This window comes from Eptesicus fuscus, chromosome 14, assembly GCF_027574615.1.
Source record: "Eptesicus fuscus isolate TK198812 chromosome 14, DD_ASM_mEF_20220401, whole genome shotgun sequence".
In the NCBI taxonomy this organism is placed as follows: Eukaryota; Metazoa; Chordata; class Mammalia; order Chiroptera; family Vespertilionidae; genus Eptesicus; species Eptesicus fuscus.
This window is the reverse complement of record NC_072486.1, coordinates 13,065,864-13,088,507: the sequence shown is the minus strand read 5'-3', so window position 1 is coordinate 13,088,507 and position 22,644 is coordinate 13,065,864. Positions and strand designations below refer to the sequence as shown.

The 22,644-nt window shown below is 40.4% G+C and overlaps 1 protein-coding gene across 1 annotated transcript; it reads left to right on the top strand.

The window, feature by feature from the left end:
- Positions 1-5,744: 5,744 nt before the first annotated feature.
- On the top strand, positions 5,745-21,754 carry CCDC126 (coiled-coil domain containing 126). Its single transcript, XM_028155645.2, has 3 exons — positions 5,745-5,993; positions 18,265-18,670; positions 21,255-21,754. The coding sequence occupies exons 2-3, from the start codon at positions 18,433-18,435 to the stop codon at positions 21,437-21,439; spliced, it is 423 nt and encodes a 140-aa protein (XP_028011446.1). The 5' UTR covers positions 5,745-5,993; positions 18,265-18,432; the 3' UTR covers positions 21,440-21,754.
- The last annotated feature ends 890 nt before the right edge of the window (positions 21,755-22,644 follow it).

Genomic DNA, 22,644 nt, shown 5'->3' with positions numbered 1-22,644 from the left:
TGAGAAGGAACCAGCCCTGGCGTAGTCGAATGGGAGAATTGAGAAGAATACGTGGACTCACAGCCACTCAGAGATACTAAGAGCCAGCCAGACCAGCAGAGCTGTGCGGTGCTGTTGCTGCTGGCTCTGACACCAGGCATATGTCCTGACTGGTAGTTCCTCTCAGCACACAGGGTGATGCCCAATCAACTGAGCCACACCAGCCAGGGCTCCCTTCATTTCTGACCTGTCTCTCCTTCCTCTGGGTCTTCTCCTATTTTAAACTTTCAGGAAAGAGCCACCTCCCCCCACAGGAAAGAAGTCACCATTTCCTCACAAGTTTAGTCCACAGTTCTTTTCAGGGTCTCAGCGAATCGGAACAATATATATTCAGGCTTGAGCAGTGCCATGTCAGGTCTCATAAATAAGAGTAGAAGTAGGTACTCTCATTCCCGTTCATTCATCTGTTCCATTTCCAACACTTTTCCTCAGCGACAATACGATTAACCCTTGGAAAGGCTCTTTTTCTCATTCGCATGGTATTACTAGCCTTGTCTTTTAGTAACAGACTACCTTCTGCCCTGTTAGGTTGCTGGCAAGGCACTTTCCTACCTGGGACCTGGTACTAGTTGGCTATGGTTTTTATCTTTGGTTCCGGGAAGGAGTGGCTTCAGCTCTTGATTAAATTTATTTACACAGCTGATTACATTCTTTGGATTCTAGGTCTTTCTTTCACAGACGGGAGGAATATGGCAATACAGTCCATGGCATCTAAAAAATGGTTTCTAAGTTGTAAAGTACAGTGGGATTTCCTGCCGATCCCTATCAGAGTCAAACAGCATTTATTAAATATACACGGTGTCCAGAGGTTTGTGTATGATGGCAGGAGGGAGGTTACTGAGTGCCTTCTACCAGGCTCTGGAAAGAGTATATAGTAAAGTGTTTATAATCTAAGAGATTGGTTTAACATCAATAAATATTAGATAGTGAAAGAATCCCATAGACAAAGACATAACCATCTCCTCATCTTAAAAACTTGCGTGGCTCCTCAAATTAAGTAAAAGTTCCTTAGTTTGGCATTTAAGGCCCTTGCTCTGTCCTACCTTTTCATTTTCATATACAGTATCTCTATAGGAGCATTGTCCAATGGAAATACAATGCAAGTCGCATATGCAGTTTTATTTTTTCTTGTAGTCACATTTGAAAAATAAAAAAAAGTAAATTAATAGTGTATTTCCTTTAAATGAATATATAAAAATATTATAATGTTCATATATAATCATTATTTTAAAATGTTAGAAATATTTTAGATTTGTTTTTGTAGGAAACCTTTAAACCTTGGTGTGTTTGTTACAGTTACAGCACATCTCAAATCACACTAGCCACACTGCAAGTTCTCAAAAGCCACATGTGGCTAGTGCTGCTGCCTTAGACGTCGCAGGTGATCTGCACCCAGATTTCTCATGCTTTGTGCACTTGGCCTTTGTCTCTTTTCCTTTGTGCTCTGCTACCACGCAGACTTTTCCCTGTAGGGCCTAGAATTGGGAAAAAAAAATGCAATCTGACTCCAGACTTATGCTCTTTTGTTTTTATATTGGGAAACATAACACATGCCTGGAAAAGTGTATAAATAATAAATATACAGTCCAACGAATTATTGTAGAACCCACAACAGTATAACTACTATCCATATCAAGAAATAAGAGATTTGTAGAATTCCAACCCACTGCTTCTTCCCAGTCTCAATCCCCTCTCCTTCTTAGAGGTAGCCATTAACCTTTTTATGGTAACTATTTCCTTGCTTTTTACAGTTTTAACACCTAAGCATGCATTCCTTATTCATGTTTTTTGAACTTTATAAAAATGGAATAGCCCTGGCTGGTTAGCTCAGTTGGTTAGAGCATTGTTCCCGATATGCCAAGGTTGTGGGTTGGATCCCTGATCAGAACATGTACAAGAAACAACCAATGAATGCATAAATAAGTGGAATAACACATCAATGTTTCTCTCTCAAATCAATCAATAACAAATTTAAAAATGGAATAAACATTAGATTTTTAAGACTCATCTATATTGTATGTAGTTTGTTCATTTTGTTATATTCCATTATACAACTACTAGAGGCCCGGTGCACGAAATTCGTGCACTGGGGAGGGTGTCCCTCAGCCCAGCTTGCACCCTCTCTAATATGGGACCCCTCGGGGGATGTCCAACCGCAGGATTAGGCCCGATTCCTGTGGCATCAGGCCTAATCCTGCAGTTGGACATCCTTCTCACAATCCGGGACTGCTGGCTCCTAACCGCTCACCTACCTGCCTGATTGCCCCCTAACTGCTTCCTTGCTGGCCTGATTGACCCCTAACTGCTCCTCTGCAGGCCTGATTGCCCCCAAATACCCTCCCCTGCTGGCCTGATCACCCCCAAGGCTTTTATTAGTATAGATATGACCCTGCACAGAAAATTTTACTAACCCTGCTGTACAATAAGGGCTTGACGATTGAATCATTAGGACCAGACACCAAGATTTCCTTTCTTTGAATAGTGGAGGAAATACTTATCTTGTCTTTAAGTTGCCCGGAAATTAAAATGAGATAATGACTTAGAAAAGTATAAAAGCACCACATAAAGACAACTGTCTTTTTAATGAAGTGGCAAAATGAAAAACACTTTTTATTCTCCCTTCTTCCTTTACAGCTTTTATTTAAACTTTGAAATTTATAAATATTTCACTCCAATTTTCATTTCTTAACATTCAACATTATTTTGTATTGGTTTCAGGTTTTATATTAGTTACAGAATAGTGGTTAGACAATCATATACTTTACAAAGTGTTCCCCAATATTTCTAGTACCCACCTGGCATCATACCATCATTACAACACTATTGACTATATTCCCTATTTAAGTGACAATAGGTTCAGTCTTTCTTTTGTGTTTTTTATCCTTCCTTTTCTTTCTCACTTCTTCCCTCATTTTCTTTATATAGTATCTCAATTGACCATCAAAGCTCACTCCTCCGAAGCTGCCTGCCACTTCGCACACTACTACATCCCTCAGGGGATGTTGGACTGCTGGTTTTGGCCCGATTGCAGGGATCAGGCCGAAACCGGCAGTCCGACAACCCCCGAGGGGTCCTGGATTACGAGAGGGTGCAGGCCAGGCTGAGGGACCCCACCGGTGCACGAATCCATGCACTGGGCCTCTAGTTAGTATATAAGGCCAAACAATTTTCAAACTGCTCTATTAATATACTCTCGCTACAGTAAAGTGAAAATTCCCATTGCTCCACTCTTCGGTCAGCACTTGTAATTGTGAGTCTTTTTCATTTTAGCCATTCTGTTGGTTGCATAGTATTGCCTTACTATCATTTTAATTTACCTGTTTTCATATGAGGTTGATACTTTTTAATGTTTACTGGTTATTTGGATTTCTTCCTCAGTGATGTGCCTGTTCAAATATTTTCCTTATGTTTGTGGTTCTTTATATATTCTTAGTTATACATGCTATACATTTTTTTCAGGTTTATTGAGAGATAATTGACATAGAGCTCTGTATAAGTTTAAGGTGTACAGCAATAATGCTGTAGATTTTTTATTCAACTCTGAGGCTTGCTCTTTAACTCTTTTAATGGTGTCATTTGATCAAAGTAACTCTTAAATATTAATGTATTCATATTTATCATTACTTCTACTATATAGTGCTTTTTGGATTAGTTTAAAAGTCTGTCCCCTACTCTTGAGGTCATGAACATATGCTCCAATTGTATCTTCTAAGCTTTATTGTTTTGCCTTTCAAATTTATGAGTATTGCCTTAGCTGGTTTGGCTCACTGGATAGATTGTCAGCCTGCAGACTGAAGGGTCCCTTCTGGTCAAGGGCACGTACCTCCATTGCAAGCTTGATCCTCAGGTTTAGTTGGTGTGTGTGTGTGGGAGGCAACCAATTGATGTGTCTCTCTCACATTGATGTCTCTCCCTCACCCTCCTTTTCACTCTCTCTAAAAATCAATGGAAAAATATCCTCAGGAGAGGATTAACAACAACAACAAAAATTCTGAGTATTATCCACCTGGGATTGATTTTTGTGTGTAATTTAAAAAGCTCATTTTAATTTTTTTCTTCCAAATGGAAATCTATTTGTCTTAGCACCAATTACTGAAACCCATTCTTTAGACATTGCTCTGCATCATCACCATGGCAACATAAATCACATTTCCAAGTATGGGTGAGATCTTCTGGACTCTTTATTCGTTTCCATTGGTATATTTGTCTATCTTTGAACCACTAACACACTGCCTTAATTATTAGGGCTCTATAATAAAGCTTGATATCTGTCTTCCTTCTTTTCACTTTCTTTTACTACTCTTCCTCATTAATGATTGTGTTTGCTCTTTCATAAAATTTTAAATTGACTTGTTAAATTTTTCTGTCACACACACACAAACCTACTGAGATTTTATGTGGAATTGCACTGGATTTACAGATAAATTTAGGAAGACTTGACATCTTTCAGTATTGATGTTTTCAATCTGTGAACCTATTATTATCTCTTATTTGTTCAGGTCTTCTTCAATGTTTCAAAAAATGTTTTCTTCATACAGGTTTTGCATTTCTTTGCTTTATTCCGAGGTATTTGATATTTGTTTTTAGCTATTGTACGTGGTATCTTTTTTATTTTTTTATTGATTTCAGACAGGAAGGTAGAGGGAGAGAGAGATAGAAACATCAGTGATGAGAGAAAATCATTGATTGGCTGCCTCCTGCAGGCGCCATATTGGGGATGAGTCTACAACCCGGCATATGCCCAGACCCGGAATTGAATTATGACCTACTGATTCTACGTCGATGTTCAACCACTGAGCCACGCTGGCTGGGCGAAATACTGATTTTTAAAGAAATCATATTTAGTCCTAGTCGGATTGGCTCAGTGGTTGGAGCCTCGGCCTGAGGACTGATGGGTTGCAGGCTCCGGACGTGCAGCAACCAAATGATGTCTCCCCCTCACACATTGCTTTTTCTCTTTTTCTGTCTCTCTTCCTACCTTCTACTCTCTCTAAAAAGCAATGGAAAAAATAGCCTCGGATGAAGATTAACAAAAAAACAAATAAGATTTATTAACCCTGTTAAATTTATTAATTTTAACGATTCATCTGTAGATTCTTTTGCATTTGCCCCACACATAATTTTATCACCTGTGAAGAATAACAGTTTTGTTTCTTCCTAGTAAACCTTTTACTTTTCTTGCCTTACTCCACTGGCTAAGGACATTCAGGGACAATATATGTAGCTCACTTAAAAAATTTTTTTATTTTTTATTGATTTCAGAGGAAGGGAGAGGGAGAGCAACATCAATGATGCAAGGGAATCATTGATGGGCTGCCTCCTGCACACCCCACACTGGGGATGGAGCGCACAACCCGGTCAGGTTCCTAGGTGGAAGCTCAACCACTGAGCCAGGCCGCCGGGCTGTAGGTCGCTTTAATCACTACAAAGTCCTTTTGCCTCAGACCAACAGCTTTGGAATTGTTGGTTCCTTGCTGCAGGGTCAGGAGTAAGAAGCCCACACTCCTTTCCCAGCGTCTGCAGAGAGAAAGGCAGAGTACGCCTTGATAAATCTTCTTCCAATCCGGAAGAAGGAGCGGGCCGGCCCTCCGGTTGCCACGCAACGGCGTCCTCCTGACCCGAAGTCGGTGCCTGAGGGCTCAGGGCACGTGCCGCCTCTTCTGCTTTCTGGGACTACAACTCCCACAATGCCGCGCGCCGCTCGCCTCCGAAGAGGGGGAAGGGCCCGGGAGGCGGAGCGGAAGCGGAGTGCGAGGGACCAGCAGAGTAGAATCTCCACAAGCTGGGAACCAGCCTCGTCGCCGATTCCCGGTCGCGTCCTTTCTTCATCCCGACCTGGAGGCTGCTTCACCAGCGCGGGACGCAGCTGGCGCCCTCTAATCGGCTTTCGCTGCGCCGCCCAGGAGCCTGTTGGCGGCGGCGGCGGCGACGGTGACAAGAAGCCCACTGGCAAGGTAATGGGGAAGGGGCAGAGGGAAGCCGGGGCGGAGGCGTCCCAGCCGGCTCGGCCCGCGTCGGTCGCGGAACCCCTCCGGCCGCGGCCGCCCCTGCTCCGTTGTGCCCCGCCCCCCGCCGCCCCCCGGCCGCTGCTGCTGGGCGTCCGAGGCGACCTGGCTTGGGGACCGGCGGCGGCGGCGGCGGCGGGGGGTCGGGGTGGGGAAGGCGGGTAGACGGCTCTTTGTCCCTGCCCCTCCGGGTCTGACAGCGCGGAGCACCGAGCGTGGCTCTGGCTGCGTGATCCGAGCGGGGCAGGCTGGGTCCCGCGGCCGCCGGCGCGGGGGTGCGCGGACCTGAGCTGCAGCGATGGAGCGGGCGCTGCAGCCGCGCTCACTTCTTTTTCTGTGTTTTGACAGCTCGGCTCTGTTCCACTTTGTCGAGGTTAGAAACGTTCAAATCTGTAAGAAGTTTTTTGAGTTTATTTGAGCCACACGGAGGTTAATTGTCCGGGAGCAAAATCTCAACAGATTGGTAAAATGCTCAGGGCAATGGCAGTTTTGCCACTTATTTTACATATCAGAATCAAAGGCTTAAAACCTAAGGGGGTTACCTGAAATCCATTGGTGATAGGTTAGGGAGATGGGAGACAGCAAAGCAGTGAGATCTGAGATTGGGAAAAAAGTAAAGTGGGTAAACACGTACTTTTATATTGGTGGTATGGGATAGGTAAAACCACAGATAACAATAACAGCGAAGGGTTCTGTGGTCTGTACTCTGATGCAGTGATGGTGCCCTGAGGGGTCTGGAAAAAAAGGAAATTACCATGACATTCCAAAGGTATGTAATACAGTAGATGCAAAAAGACCATGGACAGGCTCAGGTAAGGGAAAGATTGATCTTTGTCAGGGAGGATAGCAGCCTAGGACAGGACTACCCTTGCTTTTAGTTAGGAAGTTTTTTTTTTTTTGTCAGAGAGGAAGGGAGAGGAATAGAGATAGAAACATCAATGAGAGAGAAACATCTCAGCTGCCTCCTGCACACTCCCCACTGGGGATGTGCCCGTAACAAGGTACATGCCCTTGACCGGAATCGAACCTTTCAGTCCGCAGGCCAAGCTCTATCCACTGAGCCAAACCGGTCAGGGCTAGAAGTTTTAATTTCAGACCATCCTATGTGGTTACTTCAGGTCGCTGAGTTTGAACTTTTCCTTTTAGTTAGGAAGTTTTAATTTCAGGCCATCCTATGTGGTTACTTCAGGTCGCTGAGTTTGAACTTTGCAATGCAGGCTTCCCCCGAGCTTCTCCGGTGTAGTGTGTGGCCCCTTTTGCTTCCACAACTTGGAGAGATAAAGTCAAGTGCGCCCCCCTCCTTAAACTGTCACAAATAATTTTTATTATTTTTTTTTTGTTACTCCTCACCTGAGGATATTTTCCCATTTATTTTTTTAGAGAGAGTGGAAGGAGGGGGAGAGACAGAGAGGAACATCCATGTGTTTCACACCTATTGGTTGCCCCCAGCACGAGTCCCGGCAGCCTGCAACCAAGGTACTTGCCTTTGACCAGAATGGAACCCAGGACCCTTCAGTGCGAGGGCCCAGGCTCTATCCACTGAGCGAAACCAGCTAGGGCTCAAATGCCCCTTTTTAGCTTCCTCTACAAAACTCAACTCCTGGGTGAGCGGTAAGGAGGAACTGAAACTACCTACTCTCAAAAGTGTGGCTCAGACAGCCTGGGTTCCAATCCTGAGGCCTGAGCTTTCTCATCAATCACCAAATGGCAATAAACTGCACACCTTTAAGTTATTAGGGTGAGAAGTAGTATACTTACAATGCCACTAATTCTTTATTTAACAAAAAATAAATCTTTTGAATATGATACTTTCATTAGCTACGCTGAAGTAGCCTCTGGATTTGTGAATTTTGTGTTTTTCTTTCTTTAATCACTATCACTGTAGTGTTCTTCACTTTAGGCCTTGTGCACCTTAAACCCAAGCAAAGAATTTTTAAAAACATGCTGTCGCAATTTACACTGTTTTAAGATGGCTGAGAATGTTCTTAGGAAATTGATGACTCTGCTTTTCTGTGGATCAGCTTTGGACATACACACGAGGACTCCTTCACCCCCCCCTCCCCTGCTTTGTCCTTTGCGGGATCCTTTAGAGCAGCTTAAGTGTTTTGGCGGAGGAAGCATCTGCAATCCTGAGGAGGGGTTTCACCATCTTTTCAACTTGACCATCCTTTCAACCGTGTATCAACTTCTTTTTACTTCTTTCTGTTCTTTCTCACTGGTTAGTCATTTCCTCCCTTTGGGATTTGTGTTTCCAAGTTGCAGTTTTTTGTTCTCAGGACAATTGATTCAATGTAATAATACATTTTGTAAGGAAATGACTTGAAATATTTCACATTAGCCCCTCTTTCGTTTGAGTTGTTCTTGCACTGTTTTCTCCTAAATTTTACTGATATTGGTGATGAGTTTTTCTTCAAAGAAATCTTTATGGTCCTTAGTTGAAAACATTTTTTCATTTAAAATGTCAGTTTTGTACTATTTTGAGTTTGAACACTACTGTGTAGTAGGTAAAATACGTCCTGAGTGATGCTCTATTTGAATGTACAGTTATAGTGGGGCCTGATGAATATTCCGTGCAATGTCTTTAGTGACAGATGTATTTAAAATTTTTCTTTCAGTAGAAAAGGAGAAATCTAACGACTGCATTTCATAAAGATAATAGAGAGCCAGAGAGTATGCAAGTGGAAAACTTAAACTGTGGGAGATGGCATATGCACATAAAGATTGCTGATTCATCTAAAAACGTGGTAAAAATACTTGTTTTGGAAAAAAAAAATGTTTCCATGTTGGTGTTATTTAGAATAGTGTAGGACAGAGGGTAATGGCTACAGGAATAGGAGTCCTTGGTTCTTGTCCAGCTCTGTCACGATCTGTGTGACCTTCGGTTCCGCTGTGGTCCTCAATTTCCTCCTCTCTACAATAGGGCGTTGGTCTGATTCCAAGGACTCTCCTAGCTCAGACTTCCCACGAGAAGGGTTTTTAGACATTCTTTCTAATGTGGGGAAAAAAAAGGATGCAAACCTTTTTAGTCATTTATTTGTGTCTTAGGGTGCATCTCCACGGTGAGGAAGGCAATACCTGTGACAGATCTAGAAAGCTGCCACAAACCGGAATCTCTTTCATGAGCTGCATGGGCTTAGTTCCCTTCCTCCTTACTTACTGCTTGTACCTCTTTTCTTTTACTCATAGCCTCAGTTTACCTGTTATGTCTGCTTCTTTGTCTACAGCTCTGGTTGTCAATCCCCTAGCCTAACTTCCTTGTTTCTTTTTTTTCTGAATTCTTTTCCCTTTTGCTCCTGCTCTCAAATCAACATTCTGGTTTTCTTTAAGGGCCTCTTTTTGTCCAAGGCCTCAGGCAAAGGTGCACAGTGCTAGTCTAGTCAGCTGTGGAAGGGGAAGTGGGGTCACGTGGCACAAAACATGATTGGCTGAGGCTGTGGGCAGGTCAGACTCTGTGACTGAAATATCCAGTGCTGCATAATGTATTTTAGATTAAAATTTGACTATGGCATAGTGACTGAGTAGTTTCCCTTTTGCCTTAACATGTTCTATTCTTAACCCTGACTCCCTTTACCCAGGTTTTTCTATCTTTTCACTCTTCAGTGTTACAGCCTTCTCTCCCCTCTCCCAAACATGCCATCTAAAAATGATCTAATATCTTTAGCCCTAGCCGGTTTGGCTCAGTGGATAGAGCATTTGGCCTGTGGACCAAAGGGTCCCGGGTTCGATTCTGGTCAAGGGTGTGTATCTTGGTTGCAGGCTCCTCCCTGGCCGGGCCCTGGTTGGGGAGCGTGCAGGAGACAACGAATCAATGTGTTTCTCTCTGTTTTTCCCTCTCTCTTGCACCTCCCCTAAAAATCAATGGAAAAATATCCTCGGGTGAGGATTAGCAAAAAACAAAATAAAAATGATCTAATATCTTTAGATATGATATTTCTGTATCTTAGCTGGAATTTTAGGGTAGCTTTTCTTAAGGCAGTTCACATTTTTAATCTTACAGCTAATTAGGAGTGAAAGACTGTGTCCTGTGTTAAATTCTCCCCCCCCCCCTCGCCCCCTGAGATTAACCTTAGGCAATATTATGTAGAGAAAGTATTTCAGTAATTTAAGACATTTAGAAATGCCCTTTCCCCCTGAAATTACATTCCAAGATCAAATCTGTGGAGAACTTGTTTCTGAGCCTTTTTTGGAGAGAACTCTCTGAACCTCTGAGCTCTGGTGAACATACTGTCTCCTTTTTGTAATAAATATCTACTTCTCTAGCTGTAAATTTCTTAGGAGACTAATAGCGATTCTTGCAGTGTAGTACCTTTGGCTAAGTGAGAGGGTCTCTGCTTGCTAGTTGCTGATATTATTGCTGAAGGTAGTTGCTTTAGCTGTGGCCATATTGGTTTATGAAGCAGATTGCCAAAGAAATGCAGAAATGGGATTTGAAGGAGAGGTTTTTAAAATAGGATTAGACATCCATTAATGTTTTTTATGTTGCTATTGCAATGTTTACATAAAACTACAAGGAAGTATTTTAGGACAGGTAGCGTGAAATGCAGTGTTTTTAAATTTTTTGACTGCAGCCCATAACACGAGTCTTTATGTCAAGACTCCATAGATGTATAGCTCTGTGTGTGCATGTGTGTACCTGTGTATGAAAAAGATATATATAAATATATATCTTACCTAATAATAGACAAACATGTAAATTGACCATACCTCCGCTACACCACCAGCCAATCAGGAGTGATATGCAAATTAACCAAACAAAGATGGCGGTTAATTTGCATACCAAGCCACCGAGTGATGGGGACGGGATGCTTGCATCATCGCAATGGTGATGATGCAGGCGTTCTGCCCCACCACCGGTTCTCTGGGCCTCTGGCAGCGTGGGAAGGAGGGCCCAGAGTGGAAAGAGGCGGCTCCCAGAGCGAAAAGAGGCGGCTCTGGGGCCTGAGTGGAAAGGGGCTGGGCCGGATTGGAAAGGCGGTGCCAGCAGCCAGGGAAAGGAAAGCCCATTCCAGCACGAATCTTCGTGCATCGGGCTTCTAGTTTATATGTAAACAGAAAGAAAAGTTTTGCAAAATGAAATCTGTAGTGGGCGAAGTCTACTCTGATGATTTCTATTTTATCTTGTTTTTTAAACAAGTGCCAGTTGCAAACTATTAAGTTGATTTTGTTTCTTGTTTTTGGAAAATATTGGAGTCCTGGGTTGAAAGTTTAGATGCCTCATTTTCCCCTTTTGTTTGATGTTGGGTAGTCAGTTCTCTTTGTGCATCACATTATGTTTATGAGAGTGTTCTAGTTTAAATATTCACTGATTATCTGTCTTTATTTGTCCTTAGTAATAATGTTAGATTAATATATTTGTCCTGGCTGGGGAGAAACCACTGACAATTTGCTTAAAAATCTAGTTGTTTGATGTTTGCTGTTTGGCAAGTGACATAGTAAAACTTAAACCAGATCTTTGGAGCTTTACAGATCTCCACAGGTCTTGCAAATTGGAGTGGGGACGTTAAGTCCAGTAATAAATATAAAAATAAGGAAAATAATTTCCCCAGGTTCTTTGTTTTTGATATGTTTGTGTTCTTTTTTTTTTTTTTTAATATATTTTATTGATTTTTTACAGAGAGGAAGAGAGAGGGATAGAGAGCCAGAAACATCGATGAGAGAGAAACATCGATCAGCTGCCTCTTGCACACCCCCTACTGGGGATGTGCCCGCAACCAAGGTACATGCCTTGACCGGAATCGAACCCGGGACCCTTGAGTCCGAAGGCCGACGCTCTATCCACTGAGCCAAACCGGTTTCGGCATGTTTGTGTTCTTTAACAAGGAATATTTTAGAGTTTGAAAACATTAAATTAAAAATGCTTAATAACAATGATAAATTAACATGACAGTGGATTGCTACCTAGACTTTATTCCACACCCCATCTTGCCACTGCCCCTTTCATCTTAGAAAACACCAATAAGAACACATTTTTCTGTGTAAAGATCACCATATTAAATCATTATTGTTCCTGTATATTACCAAACAGCAACTGTCATTCTCATAAGAAAGGGGAACACAACGCTTTCTTCTGTTCACTTGGGATGATTTCTGCAAACAGGCCATTCCATGCTGGGGATTGGGATCCCTCTCATTCTCATTGGTTTGTGCTGAGGAGGGTGAGAGTAAGGAATTTACTGTCTGCTCCCAAGATTCTGGTCAGAAAAGAATTCTAAAAGTTTTAGTTGAAAGGTAATTGGAACCAGACTTTGTACTTCCTCTTCTTTCTCAGATCAGAACTCCGGTCTTCCCTGACCTTACACCTCCTCTAGACTCCCCAGACGTTCTCACGTTGTCCTGCTTATTTTCTCCATAGCAATTTACAGGCTGAAATTAGTTTGTTTCTGTGTTTGCTTGTTTATTGTCCTACTTCTACTAAAGCATATTCTCCAGAAGAACAAGGATCCTGTCTTACCTCGTTTCACCTTTTACATCTCCAGTTTCTGCCACATAGTAGGTGCTTTAAATCAATGTTGTGAGTGAACAAGTGAGCAAAATGAATGAATAAACCAAGTTCTTTCATGCTTTAAATGAAACTGCATGTGGTAAAGGCTGTGCTTGAGCCTAGGCCTTTATGCATCCTCCCCTCAGTTCCTTCTCCCCAAGTTCTTTTTTTGAAAACGTGTTCTTTCTTCTTAGTGTGTTTGCTGGTCATGGTGAAGTTGTCTACATCCAGAAGACCCTGTATTTATCTTTGTTTTACTTCATATCTTTTCTATTGTCGTATTTTGCCTATGTAAAAAAACACAAAGGTCTAAGATTGCTTAAATCCTTTTTGTAGCAACTTTGTAATACTTTGATTTATGTGAATAAAGCATATTTGAAACTTAAATGTGCCAACTAGATAATTGAATGAATAGCACAAGTTATATATCTTAAGAATTTTGAGGTCATTGCTCTAAACTGCCATTACTATTTTCTGGTTATATTCTTTTTAAAAAAATATATATTTTATTGATTTTTTATAGAGAGGAAGGGAGAGGGATAGACTTAGAAACATCGATGAGAGAGAAACATCAACCAGCTGCCTCCTGCACACCCCCTACTGGGGATGTGCCTGCAACCAAGGTACATGCTCTTGACCGGAATCGAACCTGGGACCCTTGAGTCCGAAGGCCGATGCACTATCCACTGAGCCAAACCGGTTAGGGCTTCTGGTTATATTCTTTTAAAGCAAAGAATAACAAGCTTCACTTAATGTTACTACTCATTCAGTGGAGGCAAGGGAAGTAGTGTGGTATAGAGAAAAACCTAATAGTGAATTAGGACCTGTGTTTTGGACCAGTACATTTTTTCCCACAAACTGATTGTGTCATTTTAGGCAAGACACTTAACATTTCTGGGGGTTAGTTTCTTCATCTGAAAGATGAGGGAATTGGATTAGATTTCTTCCCAGGTTCTTCCAACCTAGAAATGGATAATTGAAAATACTTTAGTTTTATCTCAAAATTTCTGTCTCCTCTGCCCCTTCACACCCAAAAAGCATTGCAGGGAAGTTATATTGCTGCTTGGGAGGAGGTGGGGTTAGGCTCCGGGATGTGTTCAAAGTGAACTATAAGGCATCTCTGCTGATGGTTCACCAGCCTCTGTGGGATTTGTGGCAGCAGTGTAGGGCATGTTACCCTTAAGGGACCTGAGACTTAAGGAGACAGGGCTCACATGTGATTGGATGACACCATGTGTAAAATCAGTTGGTATAAAGTAATGTGCCATGAGAGTTAGAAGATGAACATGGGTTAGAGTAAGCTAATGAGGTTTTGAAATTATTTTGACTAAGATAGCATTTAAACAGATACGCTAGTCTCATTTTGGGCTATTTGGAAGATGAACTGTTCTCATCACCATCGTGATGTTAGGTCATCTTTTAGGACTGGTAATTAATTAATTAATTCTTTTTTAAAGCAAATAACATATATTAATAACAATGGGTTACTTCCAAACAAACTTTTTTAATGTTATTTATTTATTTTTTTAATCCTCACCCAAGGATATTTTTACATTGATTTTAGAGAGAGTGGAAGAGAGAGAGACAGAGAGAAATATCGATGTGAGAGAAACACATCGATTGGTTGCTTCCTGCATGTGCCCTGACGAGGGCCTGGGCCAGGGAGGAGCCTGCAACCAAGGTACATGCCCTTGACCGGAATTGAACCCGGGACTGAAGGGTTCACAGGCCAACACTCTATCTACTGAGCCAAACTGGCTAGAGCTTAATTCTTTAAAAAAAAATGTATTTTATTGATTTCATAGAAGAAGAGAGAGAGAGAGAGAGAGAGAGAGAGATAGAAACATCAACATTGATCAGTTGCCTCCTGCATGCTCCCTGACTGGGAAACGAACCTGTGACCTCCTGGTGCATAGGTTGATGCTCAACCACTGAGCCACACCGGCCAGGCTTATTTTCATTATTTAAAAAACAGCGTGAAAGCACTTATGCTAAGAAATAAGTTTCTAAGGCAAGAACATAGTTTCCCCTAGTACAGTGATGGGCAACCTTTTGAGCTTGGTGTGTCAAACTTCGCCAAAAAACTGAGCATAACTCGGGTAGCGTGTCACTTTGAGGGAAAAAACATTATTTCGCGATATTTATAGCTTAAATAACATAAATGTGTAATTGTTACATATAATTGTATTTAATAAACCTCAGCGGCCGCGTGTCATCAGAAATGGCTACGCGTGTCAGTGCTGACACGCGTGTCATAGGTTCGCCATCACTGCCCTAGTACCTAGTATATACTGCCTCAGTAAATATCTGTTAAGCTGTGACATGTATTTTTTGACTCCAGGTATATTTCTACCTAAAGACTATACTCCATTAAGCATAATTAAATATTACATAAATTATATAAATTTAATTTAAATACATTTAAAAATTAAATTTATTGGGGTAGCATTGGTTAGAACATTATACAAGTTTCAAGTGTACAATTCTATAACACATCATGTGTATGCTCACCACCCGAAGTGTGGTTTCCTTCTGTCACCGTCTACGTATTTGAACCCCTTTACCTTCTTCATCCTCTCCCCAGCCCTTGAAGAATTTTCTTCACTAGAGACTTTGGTGATTCATACAAGCTATTACTCTTCAGGTTTTTCTAGATGCCGTAATTATCATCACCTTTCTCTTTTTTTAAAAAAATTAAAGTATAACCTTTTCTTTAAATTATAAAAACACATACCTGTATCATTTAAAATTTAGAATTGTAAATTTGAAAATATTTTTAAAAATTAACCTGCTTTAACACTTGTCATTATTTCTGGCAAGTGTTAAACTTAGATGTATAAACTTAGAACTTATTATTATTTTCTTTTTAAAATTTTTTATTGATTAAGGTATTACATATGTGTCTTTTTTCCCCCATGGCCCCCCCCACCCGCCTGCTCGTGCCCTCACCCTCTAGTGTCTGTGTCCATTGGTTAGGCTTATATGCATGCATACAAGTCCTTTGGTTGATCTCTCCCCCTTCCTCCCACCCTCCCTTGCCTTCCCTCTGAGGTTTGATGGTCTGATTGATGCTTCTCTGTCTCTGGATCTGTTTTTGTCCATCAGTTTATGTTGTTCTGACTGACTTATTTCGCTTAGCATAATGCTCTCCAGGTCCATCCATGCTGTTGCAAATGGTAGGAGTTCCTTCCTTTTTACAGTAGCATAGTATTCCATTGTGTAGATGTACCACAGTTCTTTAATCCACTCATCTGCTGATGGGCACTTAGGCTATTTCCAAATCTTAGCTATGATAAATTGTGCTGCTATGAACATAGGGGTGCATGTATCCTTTCTGATTGGTGTTTCTAGTTTCTTGGGATATATTCCTAGAAGTGGGATCACTGGGTCAAATGGAAGTTCCATTTTTAGTTTTTTGAGGAAACTCCACACTGTTCTCCACAGTGGCTGCACCAGTCTGCATTCCCACCAGCAGTGCACGAGGGTTCCTTTTTCTCTGCATCCTTGCCAGCACTTGTCATGTGTTGATTTGTTGATGATAGCCATTCTGACAGGTGTGAGATGGTACCGCATTGTCATTTTGATTTGCATCTCTCAGATGATTAGTGAGTTTGAGCATGTTTTCATATGTCTCTTGGCCTTCTGTATGTCCTCTTTCGAAAGGTGTCTATTTAGGTCCGTTGCCCATTTTTTTATTGGATTGTTTATTTTCCTTTAAAGTTGTATGAGTTGCCTGTAAATGTTGGAGATTAAACCCTTATTGGAGATAACATTGGTAAATATGTTCTCCCATGCAGTGGGCTTTCTTGTTGTTTTGCTGATGGTTTCTTTTGCTGTGCAGAAGCTTTTTATTTTGATGTCCCATTTGTTTATTTTCTCTTTAGTTTCCATTGCCCTAGGAGCGGTATTGGTGAAGAAATTGCTTCGGCGTATGTCTGAGATTTTGCTGCCTGTGGATTCCTTTAAGATTTTTATGGTTTCCCATCCTATGTCTAAGTCCTTTATCCATTTTGAGTTTATTTTTGTGTATGGTGTAAGTTGGTGGTCTAGTTTCATTTTTTTTTTTGCATGTATCTGTTCAATTTTCCCAACATCATTTATTGAAGAGACTGTCTTGACTCCATTGTATGCTCTTGCGTCCTTTGTCAAATATTAATTGAGCATAGTGGTTTGGGTCGATTTCTGGGTTCTCTATTCTATTCCATTGGTTTATATGTCTGTTCTTGTGCCAGTACCAGGCAGTTTTGAGACCAGTGGCTTTGTAGTACAGCTTGAAATCTGGTACTGAGATCCCATCTACTTTGTTCTTCTTTCTCAGGATTGCTGCAGCTGATATTCAGGGTCTTTTTTTATTCCAGATGAATTTTTGGAGAGTTCTTTCTAGGTCTGTGAAATATGCTGATGGTATTTTAATGGGGAGTACATTGAATCTATAGATTGCTTTGGTTAGTATGGACATTTTAATGATATTGATTCTACCAATCCATGAACATGGTATGTTCTTCCATCTGTTTATGTCTTCCTCTATCTCTTTTTTTCAGTGTCCTGTAGTTTTCCCAGTACAGGTCTTTTACCTCCTTAGTTAAGTTTATTCCTAGGTATCTTAATTTTTTTGGTACAATGGTAAATGGGATTGTAAATGGTGTATAAAAATGCCATATATTTCTGGGCGTTAATTTTGTATCCTGCTACATTGCAGAATTCATTTATTATGACTTATTTTTAATCTTAGGATTAATGCTTCTTAAGATTCTCTAATTGCCATTAGTAATATCTTCTAGTGACATTTTCAAATATTGGCACACTTACTTATATTGTAGTGTTTTTTTTAAAAAAATATATTTTATTTATTTTTCACAGAGAGAAAGGGAGAGGGATAGAGAGCTAGAAACATCGATGAGAGAGATACATCGACCAGCTGCCTCCTGCACACCCCCCACTGGGGATGTGCCCGCAACCAATGCACATGCGACCGGAATCGAACCTGGGACCCTTCAGTCCGCAGACCGACGCTTTATCCACTGAGCCAAACTGGTTTCGGCTGTAGTGTGTTTTTTTTAAGTCAGACAGGTATTTTGATTTTCCAGTGTTTTATTTTTCCTCATTTCTAACTTTAAGTTTGGCATCTACTTTTTTTTAAAAAATATATTTTATTGATTTTTTACAGAGAGGAAGAGAGAGGGACAGAGAGCCAGAAACATCGATGAGAGAGAAACATCGATCAGCCGCCCCCTGCACACCCCCCACTAGGGATGTGCCCGCAACCAAGGCACGTGCCCTTGACCGGAACCGAACCCGGGACCCCTGAGTCCGCAGGCCAATGCTCTATCCACTGAGCCAAACCGGCTTCGGCTACTTTTTTTTTTTTTTTTTAACGAGCAGGAGGAATAGTTTTTGGACATTTAGATTGGTGACCTGTTTTGAATAGACTGAAATCTCCTATAAATCTTACATTCATAATTTTAGCTACAAATGACAAGAAGTCATTCTAGAATTTTATGATTATGATGGTATTTTAAAGAGATATTTTCAATGAATCGACATTTCTGTTTTAAATTTTTGAAGAGCTATGTAAAGGAAACTGATAAAGATCTGAAAGTTTGCTGAGTAGTGGAGAAAGTTGGCAAAGAAGATGATATAGTTCCAAATTAAAACTATTTATAGAAATTCTTCTTAAATCTGTCATTGTTTATTCTGTTACTGATACAGGTTATGACTAATGGCCTTTTTTCTTCTCAGTTTTACAGAGGAAATTGAGAGTTGGAGGCAATCTTGTTCAAGATGAAGAATATACCATATTAGCAGAGGAGGAGGAGGAGGAGGGAATATTTTTCCCCTTCAAAAATCTTGATTGGTGGCTTGCCTCTAGTTACCACTTTACAGCTTAGTCTGTTTGCTTCAGGAGAAATGATTTTTGCAATCTCCAGAAAAAATATGTCCCAGAAATTGAGTTTACTGTTGCTTGTATTTGGATTCATTTGGGGATTGATGTTACTGCACTATACTTTTCAACAACCAAGACATCAAAGCAGTGTCAAGTTACGCGAACAAATACTAGATTTAAGCAAAAGATACGTTAAAGCTCTAGCAGAGGAAAATAAGAACACAATGGATGTTGAGAATGGCGCTTCGATGGCAGGATATGGTAAGTTAATGTAGACTATTTCTAGTTTTCTCCTCTTGAACCTATCCCGATTTAAAGATAGTCATGGAAAAAGAAACAAAATAAAGATAGTCATGGAAGTCTAACTCTACTTAGTGCAAGTCTAACTCTACTTATTACTTTACAAATAATGTTTTCTTCGCTTTTTATTATGAAAAATTCAATTGTACTGAAAAAGAAATAATATATTCATATATCCATCACTTTAATAATTATTAATATTTTGTAGTATTATGTCTAATTCTTTTTTAAAATATATTTTTATTGATTTCAGAGTAGATGGGAGAGAGAGACATAGAAACATCAATGATGAGAGAGACTCATTGATCGGCTGCTCCTGCACACCCCCAACTGGGGATTGAGCCTGCAACCCGGGTATATGCCCTTGACCAGAATTGAACCCGGGACCCTTTAGTCCGCAGGCTGACGCTCTATTTACCGAACCAAACCAGTGAGGGCTCTGAGACATCTTATTAATATTAACTATCAGGTGTAGTCACAGGGGCCCACCATGAGTAACAAATCTCTTTACCACTCAGGAAATTGCAAGTGTTTAGAGCTACCTCCCAGGAATCCGTGATAAAGGCCAGCTAATTCTTTATTATACAATGTATTGTATTCTTTGGGGAATCCCGAATCTTAGTGTATTTAGGTTTTCCCTCTTGACCTAGTCACATTCCCTAGAGAAAGAGTATAGGTCTCCCAAGTGTTCTGGGACCTGAGTGAGAGGAAAAGACCGGGGAGAAGGGGTAGCCTCAGCACTTACTGTGTAAACTTCCGCTACGCCCCAGTGTTCAGTGTGGTCCCCAGGTCCTCACCTGCTTACTAGCCTCAGAACATACATGAGATTTTTTGCAATGGGGAGGGGCTATATTGTTTTGCCCAGTTTTGGAGTGGTATAAAGACTTTAGGAATCAAATTGCTTTATAAATGTTCATCTAGTCCTGTTTTTAAAAATAAATATATTTTTATTGATTTCAGAGAGGAAGTGAGAGATAGAAACATCAATGATGAGAGGGAATCATTGATTGGCTGCCTCCTGCATGCCCCCTACTGGGGACTGAGCCCACAACTCGGGCATGTGCCCTTGACCGGAATCAAACCCGGGACCCCTGAGTACACAGGCCGACACTCTATACCAGTGATGGGCAACCTTTTGAGCTTGGTGTGTCAAAATTCCCCAAAAAACTGAGCATAACTCGGGTAGTGTGTCACTTTGAGGAAAAAACTAACTCTAAGACTCTAGTCACAAATGTTTCATCCTCAGGAGCAGCAAATGTTTCATCCTCGGTATGCGGCCACGTGTCATCAGAAATGGCTACGCGTGTCAGTGCTGACACGCGTGTTATAGGTTCGCCATCACTGCTCTATACACTGAGCCAAACCGGCTAGGGCTAGTCCTGTTTTAATTCCTTCTTTACCCTTGTTTTTATTGGTACTTGGTACTGGGCCTTTTAGGGTGGGGTTCGGAGGAGAAAATCAAATTACTTCTTGGTATTTTTCCTCTTTTAAGATCCAACGTTTTCAGGTCTGCTAAGTCAGTTAGTGCTCATCTGCTTTTCAGCTTCTGGATTTTTGTTGCTATTGTCTCCTCTTGTTATCTTTGGCCTCCTGGGTTTAAAACAGAAAAAGAGAAAAAAACACCTTAATTGTTTGGTGGTGTATTCAGAGTCATCAGAGGTTAAATGCCTTTGTTCAGTTTACCATCTTTATCTGGGAATGCCCTAGACACTTACCATTTTTTCTTCTCCCTCTTTTGATGTTTTTTTATGAAGTGATGAGGGTCAAATGTAGGTGACTAGAGTTGAAGGAGTTGGCATAAATTGAGAGTGGTGTACTTGTGGCAGATGTAGATGCAGGTTATATTGTTTTGCATTCTGCTCAGTCCAACAATGAAGAAGCAATTCTTCTGGAACAAGAGAAATACTTGAAAACAAAATTCATTCTACTTGAGCAAAATAACTGTGATATTTTGAAAAGTAGAGCTGTCTATGCTACGCTGCCCAGCTTTGTATAACAACTCAGTTTTAAAAGCAAAAATGAGACCCTCTACACCTGATATTTTATAAACTGTGTGTTTTAAAAATATATATTTTTATTGATTTCAGAGAGGAAGGAAGAGGGAGAGAGAGATAGAAATATCAATTATGAGAAAGAAACATCGATTGGCTGCCTCCTGCATGCCCACTACTGAGGATTGAGCCTGCAACCTGGGCATGTGCCCTGACCAGGAATCAAACCATGACCTCCTGGTTCATAGGTCGACCCTCACCATTGAGCCACACTGGCTGGGTGGGATTAACTTTTTAACCAGACTTTAAATCTGTTTTATTGCACTGGAAAAGTGAGAGTTCCCCCCATATTTATAACACTGAAATTCCCTTAAGAAGCTCTGATGCTATTGATTACAATAATTAGGCCTTTTCTATTTGTGGTCTGAGTGCTTTCTCTCTAGTATATTTTCTTTCAGATGACTTAATAATACTCACTTTTCCCCTCAAACTATGAAAACACAAATATTAATGCTACTGTTTAATATGGTTTATTTTGATTTCCCCCCCCCTAGCGGATCTAAAAAGAACAATTGCTGTCCTTTTGGATGACATTTTACAGCGGTTGGTGAAACTAGAGAACAAAGTTGACTATATTGTTGTGAACGGCTCAGCAACCAACACTACCAATGGTACCAGTGGGAATCTGGTGCCAGTAACCACGAACAAAAGGGTCAATGCATTCGGCAACATTAGATAACAGTTAAAGATCACCTTGTGCTGCTGCATCCCCTGGGTTAGATCCGAGGACAGAAAAGCTTTACACCGCTGGCTAGGATAGAGTAATACTTTGCACATACTCTGCATTTTCAAGGAATATGCTGGAATCATGGAACTCTCATTCTGTATATACATTTTTAAAAGTTATTAGTTTGCTTTCAGGCAAGGCTCTTCAATGCTGAACTGTATCCTTAAAGGGAATTTGGTAACATGGTTGATGTGGTATGCAGATAGGTGATCTTTATGCAAACCTTTTGTGTTTGAGGTCAAGCTGAAATAAAAACACTGAAAGACATGGCTTCATTTCTAGAAAATATTTATTTAAATATATAACATGTTTTTCAGACAAGTGAAGAATATTGTTATTGAATCATTCTGTCATTTGTTCTCAATATATATAAACTTAGACTGATACTATTAAAAAGTGTGCTTATTTCCAGTACTATATTTTGTTACTCAGATTATGAGCAGAGCAAGGAAGTATAATGTTGAAAATAATGTTTTGAAATCATGACCCAAAGAATGTCTTCATTTGCACTATCCTTCAGAATAACTGAAGGTTAATTATTGTATATTTTTAAAAATTACATTTGTATGAGAATATTCTTGAAATGGGTAGTAGCCACTGTCTGTAACCTATTAACATTGGGACAATTAAAGAACATTAAGATAGTAATTTCAAATCTCATATGTAACATTTTCTTAATGTATTCTGAAAACAAATGATATTTTTATGATGAGATAAAAATAAGTATTAAAAGTTTAACCCGTTGAGTGTCTATGCTGTCAGGGAAGCACATTATTTCCATATTTGGATAATTTTGCCTTTATGTTGGCAGGGGAAGGGAGATGGAGATATTCGTGAGACTGGGGCTCTCAAAGACTTTAGCCAGATGCATAGATGTATAAAGGTATTTGTGCTACATTAAATTGCTTGGAAAATGTTAACATTATATAAGAGTATCCTGCTTTATGAAATTTTGGATTTGTATAATAGATACATTAGATGTTCATTTTATGTAATGACCACTTAAGATAATTAAAAACATTTAAGATATAATTTAAATTATGAAGATTGACTCTTCTTTCAGGAAAACAGTTAATGTATATAGCACAGAAGATCCTAATCTTGGGTAATTCTAGCATAGAGCAAAGGACACCTTTATTTAAATGTCCCTTGTAGCA

Bases quoted from the DNA above. Each gene is read 5' to 3' on its own strand.
- CCDC126 (XM_028155645.2), top strand. From the start codon at position 18,433: ATGATTTTTGCAATCTCCAGAAAAAATATGTCCCAGAAATTGAGTTTA. The intron at 18,671-21,254 runs GTAAGTTAATGT...CCCCCCCCCTAG, and splicing joins CGCTTCGATGGCAGGATATG to CGGATCTAAAAAGAACAATT.